This window comes from Nelumbo lutea, chromosome 8, assembly GCF_056320005.1.
Source record: "Nelumbo lutea isolate HS-2025 chromosome 8, American lotus-T2T, whole genome shotgun sequence".
Taxonomy (NCBI): Eukaryota; Viridiplantae; Streptophyta; class Magnoliopsida; order Proteales; family Nelumbonaceae; genus Nelumbo; species Nelumbo lutea.
The window spans coordinates 20853514-20877711 of NC_142691.1; the positions used below are offsets into that span (position 1 = coordinate 20853514).

Genomic DNA, 24198 nt, shown 5'->3' on the forward strand with positions numbered 1-24198 from the left:
CCAACCGGCGAATTGAGATTTGCTCTTCACAGAGCACACTTTACATCGACCTCACGGAGCACACTTCCCCGTATTGGGATCTTTTCCCTATCAATAATTAATACAAGTATCAGAGATATTCTCGATGTGCGGTTAGAACAATCTGTGAGGTCATTGTGAGGTGTGTTTTGAAAGGAGCATATCCGGACTCCCCCGAAGCCAGTAAGTATTAAGGTTAGGGTTTAGGGGTTCCACAGCTCGGGAACCCGGCCCGATTTGCGCCCATACTCCTGCTGCCCACTGCATCTGGTTTAACACCAACACAGGAGACGAGCGAACGAGCGAGCGAGAGAGAGAGAGAGAGGATTTGCTGAGTCATTGAAGAAGATTGAGCAATCCTCCATCGTAGCTAGAATATAAATAAACTCAAAGAATAGATAAATCATCAAAATGGGGGTGAGTAGAGATTCCTTCTTCATCTTCTTTCAAGTTATTTTTCCTTAGTTCTCAAATTTTCTTCTTGATGATTCTTCTGAATTTCGTTTCAATCTTTGAAGTTTCAGTCTTTAGCTGCAAATGGAGATCTCCAGATTATTCTTTGGCTCTTCAATACCAACATCAGGACCCTAGATATTATCAAGGGCATCGGTCAGATATTCAGAAATATGTTCTGCGACAAACCTAACATTGTTCTGAACGAAAGGTTACTTTTCTTCTTCCATCAACGTAGCTTTCATTGGCTATTTTGTCTGTTGTGTAATGGTAGAGCTATTTCTAATGTGGGCTTGTGGCTGGTCGTTTGTAAATAACATGCAACTTTCTTGAACTGAAAGATTGAGATTTGACCTTTTAATAGTGGGGGATTACTGGTTCCACCTTTTGGTGCATGGATTTTGATTGAATGACCATAGAGGTTGGGATTTATTGTGAATTTGTATTTTTCCAATTTGATCATTCTTATCCGAAAATCTGACAGCTTGATTGAATTGAAGGGTTAGAATGGTTTAGGCTTTTGATTGTGGGGGATTGCTGGTTTCAGCTCTACTTTTCCCTATTTTTATGGTATGGTTTTTTATTTGAATGACCATATACGAGTTGGGTTCAGTTCATTTCTCCATAAAATGGACACATTTTTTATTTTTTTCAGATTGAAATATTTCAGGTGTTATTTCCAAAACTTTATTGTCCACCCCTTTTAATTTGTTTTGATGTAAATGACAATGAAAACAAAGTTGTCATTTTTTTTTATCAATAACTCATTACTATCATTAAGAGAAAAAGAATTAAATACAGAAAAAGGGGAGATAAACTCTCTTAACTCCTCCACCCTTAGACAAACAGATAAAAAAGGAAAACAAAATTACAAGTGAGCCCAAAACATAGAATCTCTAGTCACCCCTTGTTTGGTTAACCTGTTAGCAAAGGAGTTAGCACTTCTTTTTACCCAGTTCAGTTTCACTTCAATATCCTTAGTCAGCCACTTGAATTTTTTCTTCTCATTGCTGTAGTTCCATAAGCTTGCAGTATCTTCTTTTATCCAGCCCACTACCAGTTTAAATCTCCCTCTATAACCAGTTTAGTGATGTTCAGCTCATTAGCCCTTCGAATTCCTTCTACAACAGCAGAAATCTTAGCCTGGAGAGCATCACCACTCCAATTAGCCCTGGAAAAAGAGCTATTACCATGCCCTCCTCACTTCTTAGAACACCCCCAATACCTGAGGGATCTGGATTTCTAATGCTACTTCATTCGAAGTTTAATTTGAAGAAACCACTGGGAGGAGGAGTCCAAGTAGGCAGTGGGTGTCCTTATTTGGAGCTGATCTTGCGATTTCATTTCAATTCCTCACCAGATCCACTGCTGTAAAGTTGTTAGACAGGTTCAAAGTCTTCAGCCAATGCACCACTCTAAGAAGAATCATCTCCAAAAGATCTTGTAGACTTCTTTCTCTATTTGAAAAAAATTCTCCCGTTCCTTTCTTCCCATATAGTCCAACAGATAGTGGCCCTTATACATATCCACATTACTCTTCCGCTTTTCTTTGGCCAACTAAGCAGAGTAGGGGCAAAAAGACTTTGTACATCCGACAGGGGACACCACCTGCAACCAAACAAAGAGAAACACCACTTCCAAATGCAGTAAAAGAGCAAGAAATCAATAAGTGGTAACCAGTCTCACCCATAGCCTTGTAGAGAACAAACCGATGAGGAGATAAATAACAATTAGGTCTTTTTCTCTGAAGTAAATCACAAATGTTGAACCTTTCCAAAAATGCTTCCCAACAGAACCTCCCAACCCTATGTGGAATAGGTATACACTAGACTTCCTTAACCGTAAAAGGCTGTCCTAAAGGAATAGATGATTGAGATAAGCCTTTGAAATAGGAAGCACAAGAAAAGACCCCAGAGGCTAACAGAGTCCAAACCCTAATTTAGTGGGATCTAAGAAAACCCCTGCAAGAATGTTTAGGAGAGATAAGGTACTATTCAGTTCTGAATCTCTAACAGCTCTTCTCCTAGAAATCATTTCTGGCACTTTAAAAATAAACATAAAGTAGACCGGCAGATTAACTAATGTGGACTTAATCAAAGTGATTCTTCCCCCAAGAGACAAATAATTTCTCTTCAAAGAAGCTAGTCTCTTTTCAAATCTCTCTACTACTGGGTCTTAGAATTTTTGTCTTAGTGGATTATCCCCAAGGGGCAATCGAAGATACTTCAATGGCCAGTTAGAAATTTCACACCCTAGGATAGGGGTGAGCACTATCTATTCGGTTAAAACCGAAAAACCAGACAAAAAATTTTAGTTTCGGTTTATAGAATTAGAAATTCGGTTAACCAAATTTTCTATTATCATATATAATATATTATGTATTTATATATTAATATATAATAAAATGAAAATTGACTTCATAATATATAATATATATTATATATTATATGTTATAATATATATAATAGAGTATATATTATTAAAATTCGGTTTTAACCAAAATTTTCAGTTTTGGTTTGGTTTTTAATTGACTAAATCGAATGCTCACCCCTACCCTAGGATGAATGCACACTCAACCACCTTCCTCTCCTCTAAGTTCAGACCTACTATACAGCTTTTGTCAAAATTCACCTTTAAATTGTCATCATAAAAGAGAAAAATATGTAGCCCATATATTTTGACATGAAAAGTTTCCTATCCATTTTACGCTGAAACAAATGGAGCCTATAGAATTTGTGCACATTAGTGGGTTTTATGCCCATAAAATTCATGTCTAGGTTTTGTGTTGATAGGTGAATTTTTTAATATGCAAGTGTATTTATATATTAGAAAGGGGGAATGGATTATCCTAGTTACAAGAATAAAGTTATACTAATTATAAGACCCATGTACGATATTTTCGTCCTATTCATTATCTAGAGCTGAAAATATTACAGGTTCCCAATAATTAAAATAATCAGAATAATAAAGATGTTGGAATTCCAAAAAATGATCCTCTTAATTCTTGCTATGAGTCTTTCTACCAGAAAACTCTTTTTATAAAACGTTTTGGAATTTCTTTCCTTCTATAAGCAATAGCAAATAAAGAAGGGAGATTTTACCAAATTTTTACAACTTAATATGCTATTGAACTGGAACTACTGCAACAGATGGCACTCGACTTGCCTTCCAATGGATTATGATCCTTAATCATAGAAGGTGCTAATTATTATGATTTTGGAGATAGTGTTTGTTTCTTGTGGGTGCATGTCATTCTATGGAAAAATTTTGTGTTTTTGTTTCCCTATGTACTAGGAATCTGGATTTTTGTCTCCATGGTATCTCCTCCTATGAGTCATATTATGCTATTCATCTCTAGAAATAGTTCTTTCCGTTCTTTCTTCCCAGTTAAAAGTCTATGTCTTTTCTTTCTTGATCCAGTTCTTTGATTTTGCAAAATATTGCCTTTTTGCATCTCACTGCTCTGTAGTTTCTTCTTGTTCCATCCTTTGATGTCCAACTTGAGGTGCTCTGTAGTTTTTTCTTGATCCATCCTTTGATGTCCAACTTGAGGGTTTTGAACTTCTTGCTGAGGTTAATACTTAATGCAAGCATCCTTCATATAGGAGCCAAGTGGTCAGATGTTGTGTTCAATTTTTTTATGTATTTTTCTCTGGATAATAAGGGTACTTTTGTCATTTTTAAATCATGTATGGTGTCTTGTCTATTAGAGTTTGCTTTGTTTAATTGTAGTTTAGTTATGTTTAAAACTTCAAAGTCATTGATTAAGTAGTCTTAGGAGTTTTTCTTTGTGCCAAAATATGATAATTGCACCTTTTTCTTAATTCTATTTTTTCTTACTTGGAATGTTGGATTGGCTACCCCTATAGCATTCATATATATCAAAGAAATGGTGAATGGTGTCAGAATTAATCTTCTGAATATTGTGCTTATAGTAATTAGTTATAAACCTTAGATTGATTCTAGGTGTTTGTTGAGTTATTGTGGGTTCTCTCTCTCCTTTTTCTCTAGCATAGCAGCTAGGAAACCATAGCATGAAGAAAGAAAAAGAAAACGACAATAATTATGTAACCTTGAGAGTAGTGGGGAGATTTTTAGTAGTTTGGTAGGGAGACCTGTTCTTTATCAAGGCTCAGTTTAGCTGGATTTGGAAATAACTTTGAAGAAAACTAAAGAGATGAGAGCTTGAGAGTTCAGCAATGAGGGTCTGAGAATGAGAGTTTCGAACCTACCTTCTCTCAGCACCCTAACATTCTTTTATTAAGATATATTTGAATAATTACAAGGAGGCCCTTAGGTGGGCAAGAATTTACAAAGAACTTAATATAGACAGGATGGGCCCAGAATAAGGCCCATTACAGAAAAGAAACATAAATAGCAAGAAAGAATAAATAACCTATGGGCCATTCGGCCCATCTTCTCTACACTCCCCCTCAAGTTGAGCATAGATGTCAATCATGCCAAGCTTGCTGGTATCATGCTGAAGTTTTGCCTTGGGAATGCCTTTGGTGAGAAAATCTGCCAACCGTCCTTTAGATATGATGAAAGGAAGACACACTTCACCCGAAGAGATCCTTTCCCTAATGAAGTGTCAATCAACTTCAATATGCTTGGTTCTATCATGTTGCACTGGGTTGTGAGCAATGTTGATGGCAGCCTAATTATCACAGTACATCATTGGCTTGTCATATTCAACTCCAAGTTCTTCCATCAATGATTTTAGCCATAATAATTTAGAAACTCTATGTGCCATGGCCCTGTATTCTGCTTCAGTAGAGGACCGAGCAACAACCGGTTGTTTCTTGCTTCTCCAAGAAACAACATTACCAGCCACCAAGCTGCAATACCCAAAAGTTGATCTTCTGTCATCAATGTGTCTGGCTCAGTCAGCATCAGTGTAGGCTTCAAGTTTCATATGACCATGCTTGGAAAACAAAATACCTTTTCTTGGGGAGCCCTTCAAATAACATAGGATTCTCTCTACTGCTGCCATATGAGTGTCTCGGGGAGCATGCATGAATTGGCTAATGCAACTGACTACATATGCAATATCTGGCCGAGTCATGCATAGATACAAAAGTTTCCCAAGAAGTCTCTAAAAGATTCCTTTGTCTTCTAACAATGTCCCTTCTGAGGCTGAGAGTTTATGACTCATATCAATCGGAGTAGCAATTGGTCTAGCACCCATCTTTCCAGTCTCGGAGAGCAAGTCAAGAGCATACTTCCTTTGGGAGACAAGAATCCCATCCTTGGATCGAGCCACTTCTATACCAAGAAAGTATCTCAAGTCCCCCAAATCTTTAATCTCAAACCTTGTATGGAAAAAAGATTTTAGATCATGAATTCCTGAAACATCATTACCAGTCACTACAATATCATCTACATACACAATGAGGTATACTGCCAGAGGTCCACTCCTCTTCACAAAAAGAGTATGATCGGACTGTGTTTGCACATAACCAAAGTTAACAAGTGATGTTCTAAATCTCTCAAACCATGCTCTAGGGGACTGTTTTAGTCCATAAAGAGATTTCTTCAGCCTGCATACCTTCCCTTTCATATCAGTTCCATACATCCTTGAAGGAAGAGACATATAAACCTCCTCATGTAATTCACCATTCAGAAATGCATTCTTCACATCCAATTGATAAAGGGGTCAATCAAAGTGAGCAGCTAAAGATAGAAGAACCCTCACAGATGTCATCTTGGCAAAAGGTGCAAAGGTCTCTAAATAATCAATCCCATATGTCTATGTATAGCCTTTTGCAACCAGCTTGACCTTGTACCTTTCAATAGTGCCATCAGCTTGGTATTTGATAGTAAAGACCCACTTGCCACCGACTGGATCCTTCCCTTCAGGCAATTTCACCACTTCCCATGTGTCATTCTTGTATAGGGCATCGATTTCAGATCTCATAGCATCCCTCCACTCTGGAATCTTAAGAGCTTCTGACACAAACCTGGGAATAGGATGAGAAGCAACAGAAGAGAGATAGGCAAAGTATGAAGGTGAAAGCAAACTGTAAGAAAGGTGCTTGGAAATGCAGTGTGTAGTGCACTTCCGTTTTCCTTTCTTAATAGCAATGGGAATATCAAGGTCAGGGAAGGATGAATCCAAAGATGCTGAAACAGTACCTGTTGTCTCTTCTATGATTGGAAGTGTATGAGGCCCATGTGTTCTAGGAGAAACAATCTGCATATTTCTGGATCTTTGCCTTTGATACACCTTGGGATTGAGGATAGGATGAGGAGGTAGAGTACTGGGACAAGGAGAAAGGAACGACTGATCCACCCTTGATGCATTTGAAGGAGAAGCAGACACATCAAAAGACTCAACAGGGACAGGAAGAGGGAGAGCAAACACCTGTGACAAATCCTCCCCTTGTGAACAATGTCCTTCTGGAGAGGAACCATAAAAGGGAGAAAGCTCATCAAAGGTGACATCCATTGAGACATACCGATTGCCAGACAATTGGAACATGTACATAACAGGTGCAGCCAAAGACACGAATAGGAACAGGAAAAAGGTCATTGTCTGGATGAAGAAGATTGAAGGGAGACGTAAACCCCAAAACCCTTGATGGCATACGGTTTATAAGATAGGTAGCAGTAAGAACAGCATCACCCCAAAACCTAGTAGGAACATGTGAGGCAAATAAGATACTTCTTGCAACTTCAACAATATGCCTATTTTTCCTCTTGGCAACCCCATTTTGTTCTGGGGTCCTAGCACATGAGCTTTGATGAATAACCCCCATGTCAGAGAGATAGCAGGATAGGTTTTTTTCAAAGTATTCTTTTGCATTGTCAGATCTGAAGATTTTAATCCTGGTATCAAATTGGGTTAAAACAAATTCATGGAATTATCTTACAAGTCTTGGAACTTCATCACGGGATTTCATCAGGAATATCCAAGTGAACCGAGAAAAATCATCAATAAACATGATAAAATATTTATAGCCACCCATGGAAGGTAAGTGGTAAGGCCCCTACACATCAGAGTGCACAATATTAAAAGGAAAAGAAGACATTTTATTACTCAAAGGATAATTGTTTCTACAATGCTTTGACAATTCACAAGACTCACAATGAAGACTAGACAAACTAATTCCCTTAAACAGTTCAGGGAAAAGATGACTCAAGGCAGAAAAAGACAGATGACCAAAACGACGATGACACAACATAATCCGACTAACAGACTCTGAAGAAACAGATCCAAGAGCAGCATTCCCAAGATGATCAGTGCATTGTTTCGGGGTATCAAACAGGTATATTCCGTTCGCCTCATGGCCACTCCCAATCACCTTCTGAGACTTTAGATCCTAAAAAACACAGTAGGAAGGAAAGAAGGTTACACACCAGTTTAGTGACTTGGTTAAACTGCTTACAAACAACAAATTTGTATTTAGTTTAGGTACATGAAGGGCAAAAGGTAGGAACAAGGAATCCGTAGCCTTGATGGTTCCCTTACCAGAGACAAGGGCAAGTGAACCATCAGCTAAAGTGATTTTATCACGTCCAGGGAGCAAGTCATATGAAACAAATAGGGTAGAAAGATTGGTCATATGGTCAGAAGCACCTGAGTCAATAATCCAAGGGATCTTGAGATTACCTGAAGTGGTAGTATGATTGGCAGAAGCCCTTATACCTTAATGAGCAAATGCTGAAGCAGCAGAAGAATTGCTTGAAGGGTTGGAAGAAGAGGTCACATCACTCAGCTGACTGATTATCTTCCCAAACTTTTCATATTTTGCTCTCATGGCTGCCAACTGTGCAGAAGCAGACATTTCTTCACTATCTAGCCGGCAGCTACATTTGCACTTCCTGATCTTTTACTATTATACTTTTTTCTGAAATCGACTGGGAACAAGATTAGGATGTAGTTTCCAGCACTTATCTTTGGTGTGCTTTGACTTCTTGCAATTCTTACATATAACTTCTTTCTTTTCTATGCCACCAGAAGTTCTAGCATTCCCTTTGGGTTTAATCCCCATATTGGCAAAGTGATCATTCATATCAGCCCCTTGAACCTGAACAACTCTTCTGCTCTCTTCACTACTCACCAATGCATAGGCTTGTGATAAAGAGACACACTCCTTGGAAAGAATATTCTGTTTTGTGATGTCATATTCTGGGTTTAGTCCAGTTAAGAACTCAAATACCTTGTTCTTTTCAACCAATTTTCTGTAGGTCTCTGCATCATTGGTGGTGTCCCAAGGTACAACTTCTATTAGGTCAATCTCTTGCCATAAGGACTTCAGGGTTGAGAAATATACAACAAGAGGTTTCTCCCCTTGTCTTAAATTCTTTACATCACTTCTCAATTTATATGCCCGGGCCACATTGAGTTTTTGTGAATAGGTTTCCGCAACACTGTACCAAATTTCTTTTGCTGAATTCATCCATAGGTAGTGTTGGCTGATTTGCAGCTGCATTGAGTTCACAAGCCACCCAATGACAGTGTAATTTTCTTACATCCACTTCTCGTAGGATGGATCATCTTCTGGGGTAGCCTTCTTACTTCCGGAAATGAATTCCCACTTTCCTCTACTACAAACATGAATCTTTACTGATTGTGACCATGCCAGATAATTAGTTCCATCTAGTTTAACTGTGGTCACAATAAATAAGGAATCATTTGGAGTTCCCTGAACCAGTCCATATTCAGTACCACTTTTGTTTTCAAACTCTGAGGAGTACATCATGTAAACACTCTAAATAGAGTTCAGCCGGCCACAAGAAGACAATATACTGAGTTCAGCCTTCAAGAAATTATCAAAAACTCCTAGGGACTGTGCACTCAGCCGAAGTACCTTTTCAAGGCTATGCACTCAGCCAAGAAGAGTAAATACCAATCGGTATTGCTGAACAGGCCTTTTCACAAACACAGTGTGGGCAATAGAGATAGCCCCACTGTTAAGGAAGAGAAAAGACCCCAAAAAACAGTTCGTACAACCCCTTAAAACAGCCAAAATATGAGTAACAATACACAACCTTGTTACAAGGATGTTTCGACAGGTTTTAACAGTCCAAGAAGAAGAGAAAAAACAGCCCAGAAATCTAGGTTAAACCAGATTTAATGCAGTCGAAGGTAGTACAGAACAACTAGGGTTTTCGGACACTTCAACAGTCCAAACACAGTCGAAGATAATACAGAACAACCAGAAACTGAGCACAACTTACAGTTCGACCTTCACCAGTCCAAACACAGTCGAGCTTCAAAAACAGAACAACTAGTCCAAACACAGTCGAACTTCAGAGCAGAAAACTGAGCACAACTTACAGTTTGAGCTTCAATAGTCCAAACACAGTCGAGCTTCAAAAAAACAGAACCGAGTTGTTCCCCTTCTTCCCCCCCCCCTTTTTTTTCTCTGATTCTTCTTGGCCACTGAACCCCTTTCCCAAGAGTTTCTAGTCTTGGGCTCGTCCACTGACCTCCAAGAATCAAGTTGTATGTGACTAAGCTTCCAGCCCTATGATATTCAGGTTCAGATATGCTCTGGTACCATGAAGAAAACTGAAGAGAGGAGAGCTTGAGAGTTCAGCAATGAGGGTCTGAGAATGAGAGTTTCGAACCTACCTTCTCTTAGCACCCTAGCATTCTTTTATTAAGATATATTTGAATAATTACAAGGAGGCCCTTAGGTGGGCAAGAATTTACAAAGAACTTAATATAGACAGGATGGGCCCAGAATAAGGCCCATTATAGAAAAGAAACATAAATAACAAGAAAGAATAAATAACCTATGGGCCATTCGGCCCATCTTCTCTACAAACTTAATTGTCATTTCCTTTTAAAATATCATACTTTCACAAACTCTTAAAATCAAATTTTATTAATTTGCTTGATGGTTTTTTTGCAGGTGTGTCAAGATATTACCTACCATACATGAAGATTTGATGGTGTCTGTTGACAATTTGCACCAGATCAAAACTCGGGATTGGTGTTCAGAAAAGGACTATGATAATAAGGAGAATACTAAGGCTGTTTTCAGTGCATTGGATGCAATACTGAAGGACACTTTGGATCGTCTGAAAATTATTAGGTCATCATTCAGTTCAGTTAATTGGAAGTTATATACTACTGTAGTTTTGCCTATTTTGAAATTTTCTTTTAATAATTAATTGCATTTCTAATACACTTGTCCTTCAATTGGTTTCTGAAAATTTAACTGCCTCTTAGGTACTCTGGTTATAAGAACACCTGCCCACAGATCCCGCTCATTAATTTTAAAGTTGTTGGGTTGAAAAATTAAGTTGTGCTACATGCAGAAAAAAGTTCTAATTGGTGAGATTAAATTTTAAGAGAAACTTTGTTCTCACCTGTCTTTCGACTAGTCAGACTTTTTAATCTAACATTTGATAGATTATACCATAATATGGCCATTTGATCCTGTAAGGCATACTGATAAAAAGTTGGTACTAGTGATCATTCCTGGTGGTAATATGAGTGATATCCCTTTGTTACATGCTTGACAAATACGCCAAAAGCACTTTAATATTTAGGGGCCATAACACCCATTGCTAGTAGACTCAGTCTTTTGAAGTTTTTTTGGGGACTAAATATTGGATATCCACTTCTTTTTTCTAGATCTGCAAACAATCCTATATCAGACAACTTCTTGAATCCTACTATATCCACTGGTTGATATCTGCAACGTGGAAAGAAGTTTTTCTCTACTCTTGATCCAAACATCTGACTACTCATAAAGGTAAGATGTATAATGAAGGCTGAGATAATCTGGTTAAAATTTTGATTGAGGGATTGGTTGTTCAAAAGGTAATCTGCAGACTACTGTTGTTTGAGGGCTTTCTTTTTGGGCTGAATGTGAGGATGTCAGCTTGGGCTGTTCTTTTGTTTTTGATCAAGGGATTGATCAGGGTAAGGCTTGCTGTTTCCGGTGAGACAATGGAATACATAGTTTTTTTCTTATCAATCTTGGGTGATTCCTTATCACCTAGACTGTATCATCTTTTTCTTTTATAAAAGTTGTCTCATTATAAAAAAATCTGGTTCAAAATTTTTTAAGATAGAAGATTTATAAAAAAAAGAATTAATTTAGAAGTACTTCAGACCACCTGAACCTTTTCATGTCATTTTGTTTGGGATTTTAAGACTGGTTTAGTTGTCTGATGGGATTTTCTTCTCATTCAGGTCAGTTTCTGAGGAGTTTAGAAATTGTAATTTGTCTGTTGCTTTTCATTCTAGTTCTTGGTGGAGTATGTAATTGCTGAGTTGATCAGTCTGCCTTTCTGGGACTGATCTCAGCTTGTATGTGCTGCTTTTGATTCAATAAATATTATGTTACCTTTTTCCAAAAAAAAAATTTCTTGGGGGCTTTTGTTTTAGATGCAATTGGAGGACAAGGTCTAGATTCCTGGATTTTGTACTTAGTTGACTAGTTCTCATTTGCTTTTGTAAATTTTAACAGGGAAAGCATTTTGATGGCGGGATCTGGGCTTTGGGACTGTAATCAAGGCAATGATATCACTGGAGATGCTGGCATAATCAGGGCTTTATGCATGAATGGCAAGTTTGGAGCAGCACTTTGGCTTCGGAACAAAATGATACATAAATGCATTATTCCCAATGTGCTTACACACAATTACCTGGTAAATGTACTATGTAAAGTGGGCAACTTGGAGAAGGCTGATTGGCTAATTAAGGAGATGCTAGAAATTGGTCCTCCTCCCAATTGCATTACCTACAATACTTTGATTGATGGATTCTGCCGAGTTGGTAACATAGACAAATCTCTCGATCTTTTCAAATTGATGTATGGCAATGGCATCAGCCCAAATAGAGTTACTTGTAACATTATTGTCAATGCATTGTGCAAAAAGGGTCTTTTGGACAATGCTAAGAAACTTCTTGGAGAAATATTAGGTGAGAGTGATGAGACATCAAATTTGATGACTTCAACAATACTTATTGATGGTTATTGTAGGCAGGGAGATATGATTGAGGCTCTCAAGCTTTGGAATAATACGTCCCAAAAGGGTATCCAAATGGATGTTGTTGCTTATAACACCCTCATTCATGGACTCTGTTTGAATTGGCATATGAAGCTTGCATATAGATATGTCTGTGACATGTTGAAGAGGGGCCTCCTTCCTGATGTATTTACCTACAACACTCTAATCAGTGCACTTTGTAAAGAAGGGAGTTTTGATGAGGCTTATGATATCTACAACGTGATGTCAAGAATGGGTGTTCATCCAGATCATCTTTCTTACAAAATGATTATTGAAGGCCTTTGTATTCATGGAGATGTCATCAAAGCTAATAAGTTCCTCATCTACATGCTGGAAGATTCTGTAAAACCAGAGTCAATCATTTGGAATGTACTGATAGATGGGTATGGGAGATCTGGAGATCTTACCAATGCTCTCCTGATTAGAGATCAGATGGTAGCATTTGGTGTTGCACCAAATATCTTCACTTATAATGCATTAATTCATGCACAAATAAAAGGAGGAAATATTGTTGATGCACAATCCTTAAAGCAAGAAATGCTTTCAAATGGGCTTTTCCCTGATACTATAACTTATAACTTGTTAATTGGGGCTTTCTGTAATTTTGGGCATGTTCGTTGTGCATTGCAGTTGCACAATGAAATGCTGAGAAGAGGGTGCCAGCCAGATTTTATTACATACACTGAGCTGATAAGAGGTCATTGTATGGAGGGGAACATGAAGGAAGCAGCAGAACTTTTCAATAAGGTACAAAAATCTGGTTTAGTTATTGACCATGTACCTTTTCAAATACTCATTAAGAAGTATTGCAAATTGAAAGAACCAGAAAAGGCATTCCAGCTTTACAAAGAAATGGTTGATAAGGGGCATGCAAGCCATTGTTCAACTTATTATTCCCTAATGTTGGAGCTGAGGAGGAAAGGATTCATTCTAGAAGCAATTCAATTGTTCAAGCACATGTATTCATTGGGCTTAATGAAATAGAATCCTCTTTCAATCTTGACCTCCTACAGCACTTGGATATCAGAGTGAGGATCCTCCTGTCTTCTGCATCTGACCTGATGGAGAGACAGGATGATGCAGCCCTATCTTTAGTGGTGACAACCTGAGATCAATCCCTGAAGTTGTAATTGCAACAGACAGTGGCATCCAATGGAACTGCAAGATGATTAGATGAACCACATTCCAAATGTTCTTAATGTCCAGTTGAGTTGGTCATGACCCACAACCATTCTACCTTACAAGGGAGGCATAAAGACGGGCTACAGAAATGAAATGTTCACAAGCAACGGAAATCGTCAAAGCACGGTATGTTATTTTGGTCATTTTCTATGAATTGCATTAGAACCCTCCTTAGTATACAAGTTCATCAGTCGGAAATGGAGGATGGGATTGATGGCTTCGAATTCATGGTAGTTATATTTTTTCTGTTAAAACAGCAGCTATTATTAATTGAGTAGGAAGGTTAAGTTTGTTCCTTGACAGGTGGCCCAGTCCTTTGCTTTACAATGGTTGAGGATTATCTGGATATAAAATATTCCTCTTGGAAAAATAATGTGTGGAAAGGTGTCAAAGTAATGCACCTGTGCAACTAACCCATTCAAACACGAAGACATCTCCAACTTCTGTATTACCAAGTATATGTACAATTAGGAACTTTAATTTTACCTGTTAAAGGCATTGAGCCATTGAAATTTTGTTTCTGGTTTTTGTTTTATAGCCTTCGGATCCTTTTAAAAATGTGGGTGTTATGATCTTTTATGTTTTTTTTACAAAATTCCATATGATCTATGTCATTTTTGTTGTGTTATTATTTATTATTGTATGCTTAATGGGTTCATATATTCTGGTGATTTTCTGTGAATTGCTGCTTCTAATTACTTATAAACAGCTTGGTGGTTCATTTGTTCTCTTCAAAGAAGGGATCTGTTTTTTTATGTGTTAATGGCATTAATAAATTGAGGTAATGAGGTTATTGTTTTGGTTTTCCTTTCATGTGCTTTGGACTCTTGGATTCTCTGGGATTCTGAAGGGATATGCAGTCTTTTCTCTTTTAGAGAAACAGAGTTCCTCACCCAATGGGTTGATATTTACTTCCATGTTCCGTTCTTGTTTTAGCTTTTCTAGTCCATTGACATGATTATTACTTTTTTGGGAGTTATATTGTGGCATACAAGTTCAATGCCATCATATTGAAAAAATTGTTCATAAACAAGGTGAACAAGCGACTTCTATCGTTGTCTGATAGAGTCCCCACTCCTGGAGTGGGGGTGGTGTTTAGATATAAAGGTTTGTTGCTTTGTTTTCAGGTCCAGTGGGTGTGCCGGACTCCATCATGGCTGAACTTCTTGCAGTAATTCAAGGGATGCAGATAGCTAAAGATTAAACATGGGTAAGTTGATTATTGAAGGAGACTCCAAGTTAGTAGTGGGATGGTTAAAGAAGCCGGGTTCTGTAATTTGGGCTTATGGGGATGAAATAAAAAAGTTTAACTGGCTAACTAACAGCATGACTTTGAGGGTACAATAGGTTAGAAGATCAGCAAATGGGATGGTGGATACCTAGCAAAGCAAGGGGTAAATAGGGATCATTTGATTCCTGATTTTCTTTTGAAGTTAGAAATGGAAGTGGTGTTTTGTCTTCTTGATTATTCATTCATATCTCATACTGCCAAATTGGATTGTGTGCAAGATGACAAGGATCATTGATTTAACTTTTTGCCTGGGGATTTTATCTGGATCATAGTCAATGAAATCCAGATCACCAATTGTGTATTTTACATCTGAGGAAGGGTTGCTTGAAGCAAAAATTAACAGATATGGAGAGAGACCTAATATTTGTTGATTGGCAACCACAGGTACCATACCTTAGTTTTTTCAGTATTTTGATGTTCTGTCTCCATGGCAGCTCTGAATGATTGTCATGTGGACAACCATTAACTCCGAATTAATTTTGTCTATCTAGATTATTTTCATTGTTTCTTGCTTTCTAGACATTTTTGGGCATTTCCTCTCACTCTATTGTTTGTTTCCTTGTTATTCTTTGCTGGATCTGTGAGCTGAAGTGGAACAGTGGTGTTCTTGCTGATTCTACAGGAAGCTAAGGTTGATGTTGTTGTTGGTGCTCTTACTGAATACACAAGTATATGAATTACCTGCTTTGAAGGTGACTGCCTTGAGGTTTACAGAGACAACTAGGACTGGAATTCTTAAAGTTGGAGGTGAATGTTTGACCCTTGATCAACTTGTTCTCAGATCACCACTTGGGCATAACAAAGTAAGTCGAATTCTGTTTTGCATTCTTATAATGCATATGTTTTTTCTTGCTATGGATGTTCAACTTTCTGTGATCTTCTATTTCAATTACCAGTGGAAAATCTTGTTCAGTTCCACTTTGGTGAGGGGTCTAAAGAAGAGAGGTAAAATCTTGTGGAGATGTGCTAGAGCTGTTGTTTGCTGGATGGTCTGGGAAGAAAGAAATCAAAGATTATTTCATGGGAAAGAAAAAAGCAAGGAAGCCCTCAAAGAACTTGTATATGTTAGGGTGGTTCACTGGGTCAAGATTTTGAAGCTTTTTGAAGCCTATTTAGTAGGAGACATCATTAGAAACCGGGAAGAAGTGGCTCGGTCAGCTCCTATGTCTAGTGATATTAGACCTGTTTGGACTCCACCAGACTTGGGTTTCATCAAATTGAACTTTGATGGTAGTAGTGAAGGAAATCCAGGTCTTTCAAGCATAGGTGATATTTTCAGGAACGAAGAAGGTCGAATTATTGCTATGTTCTCAGGACCTATAGGCTGGGGGGATTCACTGAGAGCTGAAATCCTGGCAATTCTAGGACTTAAAAGAGCTAAGCAGTTGAATATTAGTAAGCTTCTGGTGGAAGGAGATTCTCAACTGACTGTTAGATGGTTGTAGAAGGAAGAGTCCAGCCTGTGGAAGTTCTCAAATGAAAGAAAGAAAATCAAGCGGCTAACTCAGAACATGATTATAAGGGTTCAATGGGCTAAGAAGAGTACCAACTCCATGGCTGACACCTTGGCTAAACAGGGGGTGGGAAAAACTAATTTCTTTTGGGCTATCTTGTAATATGTGTTTTCAGGTTTGAAAGGGAGGGTTAAGACATTTTACCCCTCCATTCTGGTTGTAATTTCCATATCTATTTTAATAAAAGTGCTGTTATTGATAAAAAAATCAGCGGAAAATCTTGAATGAGTGTAGGAATTGTTTGGGAAACATTTTCCATGAGGGGAAAATCATTTGTGTTGGATTGAAGTCTCTTTATGTATGAGTATTTGGCTGATAAGAGTTCTTATTAGACTATACTTAAGTTTAAGTTATCCTGTATTAGGCCTATGTTAATGGGCATAAGCCTGTTTAATGTTTTAAGTTGTCTGGGTGTCCCATCACTAATCAGGGGCATTCCAGTAATTCCTTGTATCATTGTACTACATTCTAATATAAATAACAGTATTGTCGACTGAGCTATTCAGTTCGACATTCACAGTATTTCAGAGGTCTTCTTCTCTTCTCTACTACTTCGAATACAACTCCTAAGCTCACATGGTATCAGAGCATTAGCTTCTCCCTGGTTTCAGCCGGCGCACTCTCTCATCTCGTGCTGTCTTTTCATCTTTTTTCTTCTTTTCTGGGTTGCTGTAGTGAAAACCTACGGTTGTAAGAGAACAAAGCAAGTTCGAACCTAGGGTTTCCCTTGGTTGTAGAGCTCAAGGGAAGTAAGACCTAGAAGCAGATGTCCTACTAGGTTATTTCCAGCAAATAGTAGCTATTTGGCTACTAAGAGAGGTCTGTATAGGACAGACCTATTTGAGGACTGATTTCAGCAGTCCTAGCACTAGCCGAAAGGGGGAGAGCTTCTTCTACAGTTGCAGCTTCGAAGCTCCAGCAAGACTTGCACAACACAGTGGTAAAGAGTTTCAGGTCGGTTATCAGCGTAGGGCAGGTTGTTGCATTGAGAAAGGACAAGAGACAACATAAGGGTCATACGGCAAGTGGGAATCTTGCCACCAACAACAACAGTGGTGACAACTCACAAAGTACTCCAACAGTGTCTTCTTCCTCCATATGGCAGGTTGCTGACTCTTCTGGAGCTGGTACTTTGGGCTTCTCGTTTAGTGAGGTAGAGGTTCTCAGCCGGGCATTAGCCCGTCTAAAAAACAATTATGTTGCTTCCACCTCTCTTGCCAGATCAGGTACAGTCTCTGCCTTTAGTGCAACTAGATCCATTGATTCCACTTCTAGGGCGATTGATTCCGGAGCAACTGACCATATGACACACATGTCCTCCTTATTCTGTTCATATCATTTGTTGTTTGGCCAGGATAAGATGAGAGTGGCTGATGGGTTTTTCTCCACCATCTCTAGAAAGGGGGTGGTTGACCTAAGCAAGGATCTCTCTCTTAAATCAGTCCTACATGTTCCTAGTCTTACCTCTAATCTTTTATCTGTTTCAAAGCTTACAAAAAATTTGAATTGCAGTATAACTTTTTTCCCTACTCATTGTGTCTTCCAAGACAGATTGACGAGGAGAACGATTGGGAGTGGTTATGAGTATGGAGGCCTCTACTATTTTGATGTAGACATCGGCTCAGCCCTACAAGCTTCTGTTGCTACAAGTTCGGAAAGTGTGGAGTCAATAGCTAGGCTGCACCTGTGGCATGCTAGGCTAGGTCATGTGTCTTTCCCTTCATTAGCAATGTTGTTTCCCGAATTGTTTAAGGGCATTCCAAGTCAGAGTTTAATTTGTGATGTGTGTCAAATGTCAAAACAATGTAGAACAATGTATCCAACTTCCAGTAATGAAATTCGAGTTCCTTTTGATTTGGTTCATTCTGATGTTTGGGGACCTTCACCCATTATTTCCATTGATGGCTTCCGTTACTTTATCAGTTTTATTGACCATTATTCTCGGTGCACATGGACTTATCTGTTAAAAGGACGAGATGAAGTACCACGGATAACTATGGCTTTTTGCAAGATGATTGAAACACAATTTGATAAGAAGATTAAGCAATTTTGGTCAGACAATGCTGCTGAATACTTTGAAAAATCTCTGAACTCATTCATGGAAGATGCTGGCATGTTACACCAATCATCCTGTGCTAATACTCCTCAGCAAAATGGAGTTGTTGAGCGCAAGAACAGACATCTATTGGAGATAGCTCGAGCCCTACTATTCCAGTACAAAGTGCCCAAGCAATATTGGTCTCAAGTTGTACTCACTGCATCATACCTGATAAATCGGATGCCATCTAAGGTATTGGGTATGAAGACTCATTTTTCTGTTTTGTGTCCCACTCATCCAGAATTTCCTCTTCCCCCACGGGTTTTTGACTGTATATGTTTCATACATGTGAAGGATCCAAAGAAAACCAACCTGGATCCCAAGGCTACAAAGGGAATATTTTTGGGGTACTCTCCTACACGAAAGGGGTACAAGTGTTATGATCTTGTCTCCAAGAAAAGGTATGTCACTAGAGATGTAGTCTTTTTTGAGTCTCAACCCTATTTCCAGTCCTCTCAGAATCCTCTTCAGGGGGAGACTAGTGGATTGGAAGAGGATCTCCCTTCTTTTTTGTTCCCCTATCTGACTCAGGTCTTCCATCATCTTCCACTACACCTAGCTGTGACATTCCGGGTCAACCCAGTAAGGCTCCAAATGTGCCAGTTACTCCTGATGCAGCAGCTGCTCATGAAGATTCTAGTAGGCAACATAAGGAGATACTTACCTACAACAGAAGGAAAAAGGGCTCTCAACCTCATGACTGCAACCAGTTGGACTCAAATCAATGTCTCTGCAATTCAAGGTAATTCTGACTCACATACTTCGGATTTGGATCTTCCTATTGCTCTTCGTAAGCCTGTCCGTTCTTGTACCACCCGGCATCCCATAGCTGATTTTGTTTCTTACTCACAATTATCTCCTGTCTATCACTCCTTTGTGTCTGCTATTTCCTCTGTACGTGTTCCTTCTAGGTACTTAGAGGCCGCATCTGATCCAAAGTGGAAATAGTGGACCTGCCAAAGGGGAAGGGCACTGTTGGGTGCAAGTGGGTATTTACAGTAAAGCACAAGGAGGATGGGTCAATTGAGAGGTACAAGGCCAGACTTGTGGCAAAGGGGTTTACTCAAAATGAAGGAATTCACTACAAAGAAACCTTTGCCCTAGTAGCAAAGCTCAACACAATCCGGGTTCTATTGTCACTAGCAGCAAATTTCTCATGGGAACTTCATCAGCTGGATGTGAAGAATGCCTTCCTAAATGGTGATCTTCATGAAGAAGTATTCATGGAACCTCCACCAGGCTATGATGTTGGCAAGGTGTGTAAATTAAGGAAAGCATTATATGGTTTGAGAGACTTTGTATGGCCATGAAGAAAGTGGGGTACACTCAGAGTGGTGCAGATCATACATTGTTTACAAGTTGACAAAATAACAAGCTTACGACACTCATTGTTTATGTGGATGATATGGTGATTACCGGAAATGACTTGGAAGAGATAAAGAGACTGAAGGAGTTCCTAGTTTCAGAATTTGAGATCAAAGACTTGGGAAATCTGAGATATTTTCTTGGGATTGAAGTTGCTAGATCAAAAGAATAAATCTACATATGTCAGCGGAAATATGTGCTAAATCTCCTAGAGGAAACAGGTATGATGGGATGCAGGTCAGTAGACACTCCAATAGAACAGAACCATGGCCTACAAGAATCAATGGGTGAGAACTACTGTGATAGAGAGATATACCAAAAATTGGTAGGAAAGCTGATATACTTATCCCTTACTCGGCCAGATATTGCCTATGTAGTGCATGTTGTCAGTCAATTCATGCACTCACCAAAGATCCCTCACATGAGAGCAGTTGAAAGAATTCTCAGGTACTTGAAAACTTGCCCAGGGAAGGGGATTCTATTAACAAAAAACAGTAAACTTGAAATTGAAGCCTACACTGATGCAGATCGGGCTGGGTCTGTTGGAGACAGAAAATCAACCTCAGGTTACTATACATTTGTGGGAGAAAACCTGGTCACATGGCACAGTAAGAAGCAGAATGTAGTGGCTAGATCAAGTGCAGAAGCAGAATATCGAGCTATGGCCCACGGGGTTGCTGAACTCTTATGGCTCAGAACTCTTCTTCATGAGCTTGGCATTAAGGCTGAAGGTCCTCTTAGGCTGTATTGTGACAATAAAGTTGCCATCAACATTGCCAACAATCCCGTGTAGCATGATAGGACAAAACATATTGAGATTGATTGACACTTTGTTAGAGAGAGAATTGTCTCGGGAGAACTCTGTGTGCCTTATACTCCATCTGAGATGCAAATTGCAGATGTATTGACTAAAGGGCTGGCAGCAGCAAAGTTCAGGGACATACTTGGCAAGCTAAACATGATTGATATCCATGCTTAGCTTGAGGGGGAGTTGGATTGAAGTCTCTTTATGTATGAGTGTTTGGTTGATAAGAGTTCTTATTAGCCTATACTTAAGTTTAAGTTATCCTGTATTGGGCTTGTGTTAATAGGCCTAAGTCTGTTTAATGTTTTAAGTTGTCTAGGTGTCCCATCACTAATCAAGGGCATTCCAGTAATTCCTTGTATCATTGTACTACATTCTAATATAAATAACAGTATTGTCGACTGAGCTATTCAGTTCAACATTCACAGTATTTCAGAGGTCTTCTTCTCTTCTCTACTACGAATACAGCTCCTAAGGTCACAATTTGCATAGTTAACTCTATTTGAAAACTCGTCTGGATTGGGAAAAATAGTGGATTAAGTGGGCAGCAAATCTGGTGGGGTTGGTTGTTCACTAGGTGTTTAATCCTTTCATTTGATCACGAACCCTGGAAGTCTATCTCGAGTTGCACCTCCTTGAATGGCTGGTGCCACTAGAGCAACATGGCTTCCATATCAATGAAAATGTAGGAATGTTGCATGCGATAAATTGTAAAATCTCACCATTTTGTACTAGAAAAATAAGTAAAATATCCTGGTCTAATTTGCTTAATAATTATATTATTTTATGTTGCTCTTCTTGAGTGTTCACTAGTCCTTTTAATATGATTTTTGGAGTGTCAGTATTTTTGGTTGCTTGCAACAGGGTGTTGAGAAGTCAGAAACAGACTAAAATGACTGGTTATATCACAGGTTTGTACTCTCTCTTGCACAAACAATTTGCCAGGATAACAACTTGTGCTGCCTTTGATAACTGTGGAGAATCCTCTACAGAACCTTAGTACAGATTATCGATGGATAGCTTGGAAAGGCCATAAAATACATCCCGGTGGCTAAAATAGTTGGGTACCTTCATTAAGATCTTAGATAGTAGTGTAATTATGTTTAGCATAGCATGTGTCAGTGTGGGACCGGTGGGTGTGGGTCTGAAATACATTCTGACAATGGGTGCTACCTTGCACCAGTAGTGCAGCAGGCGATCAGGTAAAGGCCTCGGTGCCTTCAAGGTATGGTGCACCTACCGTATAGAAACTGCATGTTGAATTATTGCAGTTATCTAAGTCTGCATTTAAAAGAAACCCCAATATAAATTGAAAATTAAAGATGTAATTAAGGCTTAATCTTCTATCAGTTTAGTTTCTTTTCATCGATATTTTATTACTATTGGATGTTGTCAAATTATTGTAGTCTTTTTCATCGTGACTTGGATCGTATTGTGCAGGTGAAAGTCGATATTCTGTTACATTGTTATTATATTGACCTTGATATGTCTGAAGCATCGGAGCTTGTATTTTGTGCTTCTGCGTGTATCTAGTTTTAGGCCTGGAGTTTCCAGCTTTACTTTTATTAGAAAAAAAGAGCAACCAACAGCTAAATGTTTTGTATTGGGATTCAACTTCTTTGGTTAAGGTTTAAGTTGTATTATACCTGATTAAATCACATTGCGATGACAGGACTATGCAAAAAGAGATGGATTAGATTACATTTGTCCTCACTGCAGCATGTCAAATTTCAATGGGAAATCACTGAAAACTGCGAATGGGGTTTCAAAGGTGTTGCCAGCTTCATGGCTTGTTAATTCTCTGGTTTCCCTCCATTTATGTGTCTCCACATGCAAGTTGAAGGGCTGGAAGTGTTAGGGGTAGACCAAAAAGGTCCAATTTTCATGTGCAATAGTTGGAAGAGATGACCGTGTCAAAGACATAATGTATTATACCTTCTCAATATCCATGGCATCTCTCTCTCTCTCTCTCTCATATTCCTTCATTCATATTCAGTCAGAGGAATGTTGAAGTTCAAAAGACTTGGTATTGGAATCTTAATAGATTGATTCTCAAATGCTTTTAGTGATTCCGAACCCATGGATCAACGAACTGAGAATGTGTATTTGTGTTCTCCCCTCCAATCAATTTCCTTTGTTGCTTTTGTGAGGCTGGTATGTATGATTATAATTCTATTGTGGAAGGAAGCGGACATTGAATAAAAACTAAAATTGGAAGTTGAGAACTCATCATATACAAAATTCAAAGTATAAAAAATGTAAACATTAGAAGATAAGCAATTTTAAGAAACATTAAAATATGTTTTGGATACACAAGGATATAGTGAAAATATTGAGATATGTATGGATGTGGTTTCTATTGGATTCACTGGCAATTTTGAAAGATGCATCAGGTCTTTATTATAAGGTTTAAAATATTGGTATCCCGTGGTACACTTGGATGGTATGGACGTTAGAAAGATTTAAATGAATTTACATTGGAATATTAAAAACTCTTAAATTCCAAAGACATAAATTCAAGCGTTTAAGAAGCAAATCTTATGTAAATATTATAACTTGATTCCTAATTTATTCTATATTTTATCATTTTTACTCTATATTATACAAAAATGTTAATTTTACCTTAAATTCTTAATATGCTAGTTAATGTCTATATAGCTTCTTAAAAGTTATTAATTTAACTTAAGCTAGTTTTGTTTGTAATATTTTTATTCCCATAAATAATAAACATATTGTTATTTATTGTGAATTAAATGATTGATAGTTTACAATAATATAAAATCTTAGTTTGAAAAACTATATATTAGAATTTCCAAGGTACGTATAATATCATATGTAGTTCAGAAATTTTGATTGCTAAAATAATTATTCTATCTATATTATTTTTACAAATTACCAAAAATTAAAACAAAATATTTTTTGACATAAATTGTTGATGGATCAAGAAATTTGGTAGATCATTCATAGGTCTATTTGTCTTTCCTATCATAAAAATCATTTAAAATAATTATTTTTATGATTTTTGGATCTACTTGTTCTTTTGGGAAAAATCCATGGATATACTAATACAAGCACAACAGTCATAGATACGGACAAAAATTCATAAATTTTTACCCCCTTCCCCTAGATAATAAATTATTAGGAAAAGTAAGGACATGCCCAATTTAGAGAAATACATATAAATCCACTTTTTGAAGTTATGATATATTTCCGCACCACATAAGAATTATTGTCTTGATTGATTTGGTGTCAGGCCAACATTGCTTCCATATCAACCTCCCATTTCCCCTTTAAAAGACAAAGACTAAAATGCCCTTAGCATCATCATTTTGATAGTATGTTTTATGACAATTAATTCAAGGACAATAACATAACAATATTGATTATTGTGTGTTCGTTGGCCATTTGGCAATAATGGAAGAAAAATATACTAGGTATGGCGATGTTATTTTGGTTATCCTTTTATAATGGCATTATATGCTTAATTGCTAGCTTT

General features: G+C 38.0%; 1 protein-coding gene across 21 annotated transcripts; it reads left to right on the forward strand.

Annotated features, from left to right (window-relative positions):
* The first annotated feature begins 235 nt into the window (after window positions 1-235).
* LOC148843249 (Tetratricopeptide repeat (TPR)-like superfamily protein) lies at window positions 236-22778 on the forward strand. Of its 21 annotated transcripts, XM_088958083.1 has the most exons (10): window positions 240-435; window positions 543-682; window positions 10335-10517; window positions 11063-11183; window positions 11904-13755; window positions 14757-14839; window positions 15139-15304; window positions 15543-15723; window positions 21567-21613; window positions 22375-22778. In XM_088958083.1, exon 5 carries the CDS (start codon window positions 11917-11919, stop codon window positions 13429-13431), a length of 1515 nt encoding a protein of 504 aa, XP_088814209.1. In that variant the 5' UTR covers window positions 240-435; window positions 543-682; window positions 10335-10517; window positions 11063-11183; window positions 11904-11916; the 3' UTR covers window positions 13432-13755; window positions 14757-14839; window positions 15139-15304; window positions 15543-15723; window positions 21567-21613; window positions 22375-22778. The 21 variants fall into 21 exon arrangements, with proteins under 21 accessions (XP_088814202.1, XP_088814200.1, XP_088814204.1 ...); XM_088958076.1 differs by lacking the exon at window positions 11063-11183 and having other exon boundaries at window positions 236-435; XM_088958081.1 differs by having other exon boundaries at window positions 14757-15304.
* The last annotated feature ends 1420 nt before the right edge of the window (window positions 22779-24198 follow it).